The 10,463-nt window shown below is 42.2% G+C and overlaps 1 protein-coding gene across 2 annotated transcripts in view; it reads left to right on the forward strand.

Moving 5' to 3' along the window:
- The window catches only part of LOC102201927 (cAMP-regulated D2 protein), a 31,238-nt gene extending 20,858 nt beyond the window's left edge, over window positions 1-10,380 (forward strand). For both annotated transcript variants that reach the window (XM_005742662.2, XM_005742661.2), the window contains exon 8: window positions 7,574-10,380. In XM_005742662.2, the coding sequence (XP_005742719.2) occupies window positions 7,574-8,026 (453 nt within the window). In that variant the 3' untranslated portion in view covers window positions 8,027-10,380. The remainder of the gene's footprint in view (window positions 1-7,573) is intronic.
- Window positions 10,381-10,463: the final 83 nt, after the last annotated feature.

The following is a 10,463-nucleotide window of genomic DNA, read 5'->3' on the forward strand; positions in this document are numbered from 1 at the left end:
CTCTGGTGCAAATTACTGACCTCTGTCATCATTTTAAGTGGGGGAACTTGCACAATCGGTGGCTGACTAAATACTTTTTTGCCCCACTGTATATTCCTTAGCTATACACATGAGGAAAATGAAGTACAACCTTACAGCTTCTATAGGAATCAAGAGGCTGATAATCAAAGGCACTTAGTTGATCATTAGCAGCTGTGCCCACTTCTGCACTGAAGATTTGCTGGTCTGAAGCAGTCAGGTGTGTCTTAACTCAATAGCAGAAATGATTTTTCCAGCAAATTCACCCCAAAATCAGATTGTGAAATGCTCTGTGAAACATGCATCTCAGACTTTACAGGTCTGAGTTAGCATTTCAAATATTAAAGTTCATGGCAGTGCAGGACTCTTCTTTCTTTCAGCAGGTTTCTGTCACATTTTTCAATTCAGAATGGAAGGTATCTTCCCCCAGGGAACTCCAGGGGGGTCAGGAGGTGACACTGCTGGATATATTTAATATTCAGTCGCAGTTCACTCTGCAGCAGGGAGTTGGTGAAATTACAGCAGGAGCTTACTCTTCCACGTACACGCAGTGGTCAGCGCAAAGACCAACCAGTCACAGTGGAAGCAGATGTGGAGAGCTCAGCTTTAGTCCTACAATTTTTATATTTATGGAGTATATACATTTTCTCTGCATTAGACAAACACAGTATTTCTGAGTGCATTTTGAACAATACGACTAACATAATCAACTTCCTTCTCATTGAAAACCCCACTAACCAAGTCTATGAGCTCTGTGACAAGTCTTGCTATGGCAGAATTATAAACACCTCTGCTGTCCTAAGGAAAAATGAGACTTGATTTTGTAAGCGAGGGAATTTCAGCTGAATCACTGACAAGCTCATCGACTCTGTGTGAAGTGCTGCCATCACTATGAGCAGTTTCAGTAAAGCGGCAGCTTCTGTCAGACTACTAGAAATGACGTGGTACAGATTTTTATGTCTGTGAAGGTTCTCGGTCATCCAGGTCATCGTAGTCCAAGGAGCTTGGAAAGAAAAGCGTCTGGAGGTTGGCGAGCAGCCTCTCAAAGAGAGAGTGAAGGCCAGAGAGATTACAGGATCTAGCTTTTATACTCCGGTCACTCCCATCGCTCATGTGCTGTTAGATCATTAACGATCTGACCAGTGCTGCGGGGAGGGAACACAAAAGGGCCCAAACAGTGCTACCAGGCCATCACGCGCCCACCCATAAAAATAGGGCTTAGACAGCCATGAAGTTAGTTAACATTTTGCCAACACTTGAAGTTGTATTACTAGGACACAGCCCTTGATAATGCATCAGCCAAAACATTGACAGGAAGGTCCACTCCATCCTCCCCCTCCTGCAACAGAACAGCTTCGGCTCCCACCATACCAGTATCTACCTGTAGGTTGAGTGGCTTATCCATGCAGGGAGCCGCTAGAGCAGGTACAGAGGAAATCAAAATTTTCACTTCCTGAAAGGCTTCCTGACAAGGTGGCGTCCAAAAAATCGTAAGCTTGTAGCCGAGAAGGTTAGAAGCTACAGTGGAAAATTCTTACAGAATTATCTGTAGTAGCCAACAATCCCAACAAAGCAACCAAGTTACTGGGTGACTCAGATGTCCCTGTAAAATGGAATCGCCAGGCGCGCATTGGTGTAACATCCTCTGCACCACGTGCACAGACATGATAAGGCTTTAACAGGTATGCATGAAAAAGTGATTTCCTTCTGTGGTTGGGAGTAGCAACCAGATGATTTCGATCTGACACCTGCCGCAGTGTCTTCCAATCATCCTGTAAAACTGCTAGTGGACCCTGAACAGTGTGACCACAAACCAATTAATTTGGGCTGAACCCAGTCCCAGCCTGAGTAACTTCTCGTACCACTAGCATGAGCCAGTCCCTCATTGTTTTGGTTTCTACGTCCAACAGTTATTGGTAGGCAGTCCCTCCTTCCAGTCACGATCCACTTCCGTACAATAAGCACGCAACAGGACTTCAACGTTTGGTGAAACCTTTCGATAGCTCCCTGACTTTGTGGATGGTAAGGATTGGACTGGGCATGTTTTACCTGAAGGAGCTTCAATATTTCTGTGAACATACTTGATGTGAAATTTGTCCCTCGGTCACTCTGAACAATCTTTGTGATACCAAAAACCGAGATAACCTGTGTCAGGGCTTTAACCACTGCTCTCTGGTAATGTTGGGTATTGGGTAACCAGCTGCGTAGCGAGTAGTTAAACACATCACTGTTAATAAGTAGATATTTCCTGCCTTTGACCTGGGTAACGGCCCCACACAATCAATCAGCAAATGCTCAAAAGGCTGGTCAATTGCTGGAACGGGACATAAATCAATCACTTGACAAATGTGACCTGTTTTAATGAACAAGGAAATGAACTTTTTCAGTTTTGGCCCAAAAAATGGCAAAGGACTCTGTCATAAGGTTTCTGAACACCTAAATGTCCAGCAGTGGAATCATGAGCCGTCTTCAAGACATCCTCTCTAAGTTTATGTGAGATGACAGAAAGCATGTCCCATTAAAGCTGGGCGTACATTGTGCGATTTTTGGCCCATTTTGAGCCGATTTTTCAGTCGTGCGACCGTTTTGGTGATCGGCCCGAGTTGATATACTGCTTAATGATGGTGGCCAAGAGCAACTTCACCCTGTACTAGCTCTAATGACAAAAACAGATGATGTAACGGTACAGTCATTACATTTCAACTCATACCCAGGACTTTAGAACAGCAACCAGTATCAATTTCTGAGGGCAACACTGGGATAAAGAAATGATAAATCCAAAGCACCTCTGTCTCTAAGAATGTTTACAGCTATCTTCTGGTCATGACCCACCAATGAGACTAAACCTGCAGATACGTATGGTCTATACCCTGGGTCAGTGAACTGGAAATCCAGTGAATTTCTTTGAATAATCCCAGGAGTAATCGCAGACCTAGTGTGAAACTGCACAGCAGCTATTACCTTATTCCTTTCAATGGGGGCAGCCAAAACTGCAAAGGCAATGTTTCACTGAACGAGTTCCCTGTGCAGATTTAGCCTCAGCCTGCAACAAAGGGCACTCATTTTCCAAGTGCCCTTCACCTAAACAGTAATTGCATGCCCTACTTTAGTTTCAATTTGCGTTGGTAGAGTCTTGTTTAGTAATTGCATTCTGTTGGCCCTTTCTCCCAACTAACAAGACAATCTCCCTGCTTCCAACCACAACCTCCTTTGATTGTCAAAGTAAACCCATCTGCCAACACTGCAGCATCAGAAGCATTTTTCACTTTCTCCTCATTCAAGTATGTAGCTACTCGTTTAGGAAGAGTGGACCATAACTGCCCAGCAAAACAAGCTCCCCCAACTGTTCAAATGTACTTACTCCAGAGGCAGACCACTGTCGTATCTTAGCCAACCTCTCAAAATGCAATAAATAAATAAATATTGTCATAAGCTAGTAGAGACATCAAAAAGTTCTCTGAAATCTGGTGAGCTAGTCTGACAAGAATCAGTAAGCTGACCCTTAACCAGGTTTAGTCTATAATGCTCTAAAGTTAGTGAGAGGCACACAGCAAGCTAGAGTTCAGAGTTTGGTCTTGAGCTTGTTTTTGTCCTACAGCACAGTGTGAACAGTACTTTTTGGAGTGCACCATGATGAAAGAGCAAACCTGACATGCCTAAGCTGAAAAAGCTTTGCCTAGTGAGGCCAAAGCTTGGACTGTCCTGCAGTAGACAGTTCATGTGCTTTATACAGAGTGATGCAACTTGGGTAGTGTTGTTTCTGTGTGATTTCTACTGATGACTGGAAAAATCTCATACTTGGGCTCTGACGTAGATGCTGCACCTCTCCTCTCTGGTGCACCTTGAGATGTTTTATCAAACAACCTGAATGAAAAAGAGCCATAACCTATTTTTTACTCCCAAGCTTGGCATTTAAGCAGATTTCTGTTTGCTATCTGTCTTTTGTCATCATCTCTTACTAAAAAAAATTCCCAAAAGGAACCTTATCAGGATGTTAAAAAACCCCAAACATTATCTCCATGAAGACGCAAATGGTGCCATGACACAGAACAATATATTGAACACAATTCACTTTACTGAAAAGAGGCAAGGGCAAGTTATTCCAGGGGTAGAAGATGAGGATCGGTCTGGGTGGAACACTCTAGGTCTCAGAAGTGGTATTTACCAGATGTCATCATGTGGTCACATGTAGGAAATAAAACCACAAAGGTGGAACTAATAGTAAAACAGAAGGTGGGATATTAGGAAGCAGCAGCAGACAGGAAAACAATCTAGTATCAGCAAATGGTCCAGCATTACATGACTGCTTACAATGGAAGTGGCCCAGCTCAACCATTCTGGAATCTCCAGATAACATTAGGCTTAAGGGTTCCCAAGAGAGGAACTCATTTAGGAAAGTGGTGGAAAGAGCTTCCAGGTGGCTGTGGCCTAGGAGAGGCCTGGAAACTATGTGGAGATGAGTAGTGTTCATTGCTGAACAGCCAACTCATGACCTCAGTGGCCACATTTACTGAAAATGGTTGTGATATGCCTTCTCTTATGTAAATAAAAATGTCAGTAATTGAAATTGAAATGTCCTTTGGTAACATGGTAATTTTGCATTGTTCCCTCTTTTGCTGCCACTGCTCCTTCCTTGGACGACTTTTGATAGATACTAACCACCGTATCCCACAAAAGCCGGAGCTCTGGAGATGTTCCGCCCCGCCTTCTATCACAGCTTGGCTCCTGTCAAACCAGGTCAAATCTTTACACCAGCCCATTTTTCCTGCTTCTAACACGTCAACTTTGAGGATAAAATGTTCACTTGCTCCCTGATATATCCCACGCACTAACAGGTGCCACAGTGAAAAGATAATCAGTGTTATTCACTTCACCTGTCAGTGCTCAGAATGTTGTGCCTGATCGGTGTACATCCATAGATGAATACGTTCAAATGCACAACAGTTACTGAATGGAATTTTTAAAGCATTTGTTCTTTCTGAACATGACAATAATCTGACACTGGAGAAAAGAAGCGTGCCCAAAAACAAGAACAGATTTTAGCAACGAGAGAGCAAGTTGGGCGGGGGAGAGAGAAGAATAGAATAGAATAGAATAATCCTTTAATTGTCCCACAAGGGGAAATTTGGGTGTAACAGCAGCGATAAAGACACATAAACAAACAAACAGTACACAAGACACAGAACAGAAACATACACAATTTTTACATATTTACATCAAGGACAGTGGTTACCAAAAACAGAGTACTGTACCGTTATTAAATTTAATACAGATAAGAGGCAAACCCAGGTTGTAGTGTGAATCGGTTGATAAAATAGTGCCAAGTTGTGAGGAGAAATTCATTTCAAAAGATATAATAAACATAACTTGTGCTCGTATTGCCTTGAATGTGTGAGACATGATCATAAACCTGTGTGGCAAAAAATAAATAAGTAAATAAAAAGAATTGAGTGAGAGAGACAGAGAGAGTCCCGTCAAAGTCAGCAAGTTGTTTTCAGCTTTCAGATGTTCAGCTGTGTGGGTGCAGGTTGTGTGCTGCTGAAAAAGACACATTGGTTTCTAGGTAACAGGCAGGAGAAGACGGTCTACCTTCATTTTCTTTGCTTCTTTTTAGCCGAGAGGGAACAACATTTTCGCTGCTCTGCCCTTAGCCCATCTCTTTGTAGATGCAAGGCTAATTAGTTATTCTTTTTCTTTTCTACACACGGCAAACTCCACAAGAATCGCAGTAAAGTACCGACTTGGATGTTTCTTTAATTTTAAATCAGATTGGTTGTTTTCATTTTGTTTCCAGGCTTAATACTATTCAATACTAGTATCTGACTAGTTAATTAATATAGAGCTACTTATCCAGCATATGGAACATACAGCCATGAAATTTATCCATACTTAACCTTAACCCACAGGTTATTATGGCTTTAAGCAAAGGGTAGGCAGTAGGCATCCATCCATCCATCCATCCATCCATCCATTCATCCACCCACCCACTTCTGTTTCCCCAGTTCAAGGTCATGGGGCGAATTGAGCCTATCTCAGCTGTAATATGGAGCGAGACAGACATAGTAATATAATAAGAACATGGTAATTACTAGGGTAATCTTTGTGTGTGATCTAAAATGAGTTGATGATCTCTAAGTGTGGCAAATTTGCAAAAAAGAATTCAGAAGGGAGCAAATATTTTACACTGCACTGATGGGTAAAGTGCAGAAATAAAGTACTATTTGAAAAGCTTGAGTGGTCTTGTGGTAAATGATAGTTTTCGCAAAGGTGGGCTTACCTACCTTGACATGACCCTTGCCAGTGTCAAACTTTAGGTGAGCATCATAGATGTGAATGGTGGATCTGACTGCAAATCTAAAGGACTTTGTGGTAGCAACTTGTCACTCAGAAAGCAGCACCCAATAGACACAGTGCTTTTCTCTAAGCCGTAAATGGTAAGGTGAACATCGAGCTTTACTGAGATTTGAAATTCACAATTAAGACTACAGCAGAGGGCCAGAGACATGAGTGCGAGTTTAAGGCAATTCATTAGTAACTTCACTTTGAAGAGTGAGATGATGATGACCATTTATTGTTCCAGAAAAAACTGTTTGATGAAGATTTGATCCATTACTGTAGGAGGAATATTGAGTGAACTGCATGTCAAGCAAAAGGCTTGTTTTACAATTTTGAATAGCATCTTTCATACACATATAAACCTCATCTTATCGATTCTCTTATCGACTTTCATTAGGTTCTCACTGGCTGCACTTTGAGAGTGGCCACCATCGTTAAGCAGCATATCAAAGACATGACATTCATGTATTCGTTCTTGTTGTGCATGCTGTGTGGTCAAATGTTTCTGCATGTTCAAGGTATTTCAGCTCTTTGTTATGATCAGTGTTGGCGTTATTGCTCAAACAAGTAATGTAGTGCACATATTACCCAGAACACTTAAGTGATCTAGTTGTTACAAAACAACCTGAAACGCATTGTCTCATAATTGTCAGCTAACAATATAAACCTATAGACTACAGTTCCACACACTCCCCTGGTACATTTCCTACAATCAGCAGACTATTGCACAAGTTCAGATAGAACCGATAGGCAAGCAGAACAACAATTTCAAGGAACTAAAGTACTAGGAGCTGGTTCTTTACAAGAACCGGTTCTCTATTCCCATGCCTCATAAAGCTGATAAAAAGTCCAGGTTTGTGAAAGTCATTACAAATCATCCTGAGAGTGTAGATTTGCCAAATTTCATTATAATTCAGGCACTAAGACAATTTTGTGCCAACCCACCCATGGGATGTCTGATTGGACTTTGGTGGTACTATTAGTAAGGTTGTGTTTTCTGGAGTTATATAATTTATGTTTTACTCCAGTCTTATCTGATCTTAATCTGCAAAAACCACAAAGATCAGGTGGTGTTACTACAGGAAAAACAATGCTGATCATCAGAGTTAGTGGGTTTTATCTTCATGCAACATGCTTGTTTGTAAAACATTTAATAACAAGACAATTAAGACATAAATAATGTGACCTCACCATCTCCCTCTTATTTTCCTTTCCTCAGATTGTTACGGATTTTGTCTTCTTATGTCCATCGAGGAGGTCAGCACGTGCTGGCACAGCAGCGGGGAGCAAGTTCTGGATGTATGTTTTTGACCATGTGATCTCGGACCGCAGTGTCTGGTCAGGTCTCACTTTCTGCTATGAGCATTCCTGCCATGGTGCAGAGCTGCCCTTTCTTTTTCATTCAGCCTCTGTGGCCAACTTCACCCTGTCACCGTCGGAGAAGCTGCTGTCCAATCGAATGCTGTGCTACTGGGGTGCCTTCGCTCACACCGGCGACCCTTCCTCCAGGAGCCAACAGACAACTTTCTGCCGGGAGCAGCGTCTGCCTATTTGGCCGCGCTATTCTGACACCAGTGGCTTTCTGGTCATGAACCTCACTGTGCGTTCCCATACACAAGCCGGAACCAGAAACCATATATGTGATTTCTGGGACCAGCTGGGCATCTACTAGAGAGGGAACAGGCTGGGCATGCTGTTCTTTTGTTGAAACTAGATTCAAAAGAATGGCTCTTTTCCCTGCATTGTTTTGTTTCTAAAAGTAGGATGTGTAGATGTCTGCTCTAGCTTTGCTCTAGAGTTAGTTAGTTAGTTGATGGAGTTTTGCTAGTTACTACAGTACTGCCCTTTTGTCTTTTGTTTGTTGCAAGTAAACCATGTATTTGTTTGTATGCGAGATTTCTTTTCTAATTGAATGCAAGTCTGCATGACTTGAATTGTTATCTAGCAGCAAAGCAGCCAGACGGTACTTTTTAGCTATATCAGTCACCAGACTGGATTATTACAACAATTCACAAATTCATTACCATAATGTTTGGTACAAAAAATCATTGCTTAGGGGGAATCCTGCTCATTCTGTTCTGTTGTTTATTAGGGATTTGCATATTTGGACTGGAGTGAAATGTCTTGTCAACTATGTGGTGTGGTCCAAAATATTTTTCTGCCCTGAAAACACATCACTGAGTTATTTCTGCTCACAACTTATTAGGACCTGCAGCCATATGTTGTTCTAAGAGAAAAGCCTCCCTTTACAAAATGTTATGACTCATAAGACACTGACATCAAACACTTAGCCAGAAGAAAGCTGGTTCTATCTGGCAAAAGGGGAAAACGAATGCATTTGGTAACAGTGGTAAACATCAGTAGGACGATTGGCTGATGGAAGGCTAGTTTGGTTTCTGGGATCATGTCTGCTATGCAGGCTAATGTCAAAGAAATGCAGAATATCTCAAACAACAGGAAATTGGATTTATGTTGGCTCGTAGCAAGTTAATGGTGAGCTGGTGAACCATATCTTGCTGCCTATCTGTAACCAAATCCTTCCTGGAAATACTATTTACCTTATATAACCTGCGACTTTAAGGCAAAGTGATTGAAGATTAATTGAACTAATAATGCTGGTAGAGAAAACCACTGACCGGCATATGACAGTATGGTAAATACTCTACTTTAAATGTGGGTCACTGGAACTAACTGCCAGTCACAAAGCAATGGTAAAGAGGGAATTGTTGCATATGAGCCCTAGAAGGCAGCATGGTACTACTCAAATTTGGGCTGCCAGTGATGTTTTTTGCTTTTCGCACCCCCCTGCAAACCCCAGTAGTCTTGCAGTGGCACCATTTCTCACACGTCATTGTTATGCTCTCCTGGCTATTGTTTCTATCTTAGATTATTAAGTAATTAAGAATTAAACCCATGTCAGTCTCCACTTTATATTGTACCTTATGAGCCAGGTAATAACCCTAAAGGCCATCAGCAACACATCTGCGTGTTGTGAAAAGTAAATGGCTTGATGCTCTCAGCTAAGTCACTGACATTTTATTTGACATGTTATGTCAAAACAATTCAGTTATGATTCTCATCATATCAGTCTTGCCAGTAAGTGATTTGGGTCCACAACGAATGCTAATCTAAATTTACATAAATAAGGGTACAGCTTGTCATATCATCCAAGAACAGAGGAGGCAGTAATTTGTGTGAAATAGTTGTAGTTTATGAGTTTTACGTTCCAACAGAAGTGGTTTGAAGTCTTTCAAATCCTTCACTTGATCTGGGAGCTTAACTGGCAAATGTCCAGTCATAAGCCTGCTTCCTTAGCCTTCAGGCGTTCACCACTCCTGTCTCTTTCTAGAGCAACTGAAGTGGCCTCTCTCCCTACTGGCACAAAGGCCACAGTGAATTGTCCTGTTTCCTTTGGGGCCTGTTTAATATATGCCACAGACACACACGAGCATTTTTATTGGCTGTTTACACACGACTGGTAGCGCGCTGAGACACTGGGGTGTGTTGAGGCCACCTCATTATCTCAGCAGACATTTACTTTGCTGTCATCCGGTATCAAAGCACGGCCCTGTCTGAGATGGCCGCACAGCTAATCAATTGCTGTTCATCCCAACACTGCGCCAAAGGCTGTGCTCACAGGCTGTCCCCCTCCCCCTAAAAAACCCTGCTGCTCATTATTGTGACAGCTGATAAGAGGGAGATGGAGTGAGAGCGAGAGGGGACAAACAGACACAATCCTTTCTGTTGCCTGTATAATTTAGAAAAGGTTATGGAATCAATGTCTGGCTGTCTCCAGCTCCAGATCAAGGTTGTTGGCTTTGCACAGACATTCCAATAAGATCTGATTATGGCCACTGCATTTGCAATTAAAAATCAGATGACAGCCTTCGCTGCCCAGTATGCTGCTTGGGACAGTTAGAATACAGCAGCACGCTGTTCACTGGCGTCCTTCTCAAAACAAATTGGGCTCGTTCAACTTTTAACCTCCTAGGACCTGGCGTCCCAATATGTGGACATCACATTTTGGGTTGTCTAGACCAAAATACTAATTTTTGCTCTACATGGGCCTGATATCCACTTACGAGGACGTTATACTGCCACTGTTCTTT

This window comes from Pundamilia nyererei, unplaced genomic scaffold (genome assembly GCF_000239375.1).
Source record: "Pundamilia nyererei isolate P.nyererei 1_Seehausen unplaced genomic scaffold, PunNye1.0 scaffold00122, whole genome shotgun sequence".
Taxonomy (NCBI): Eukaryota; Metazoa; Chordata; class Actinopteri; order Cichliformes; family Cichlidae; genus Pundamilia; species Pundamilia nyererei.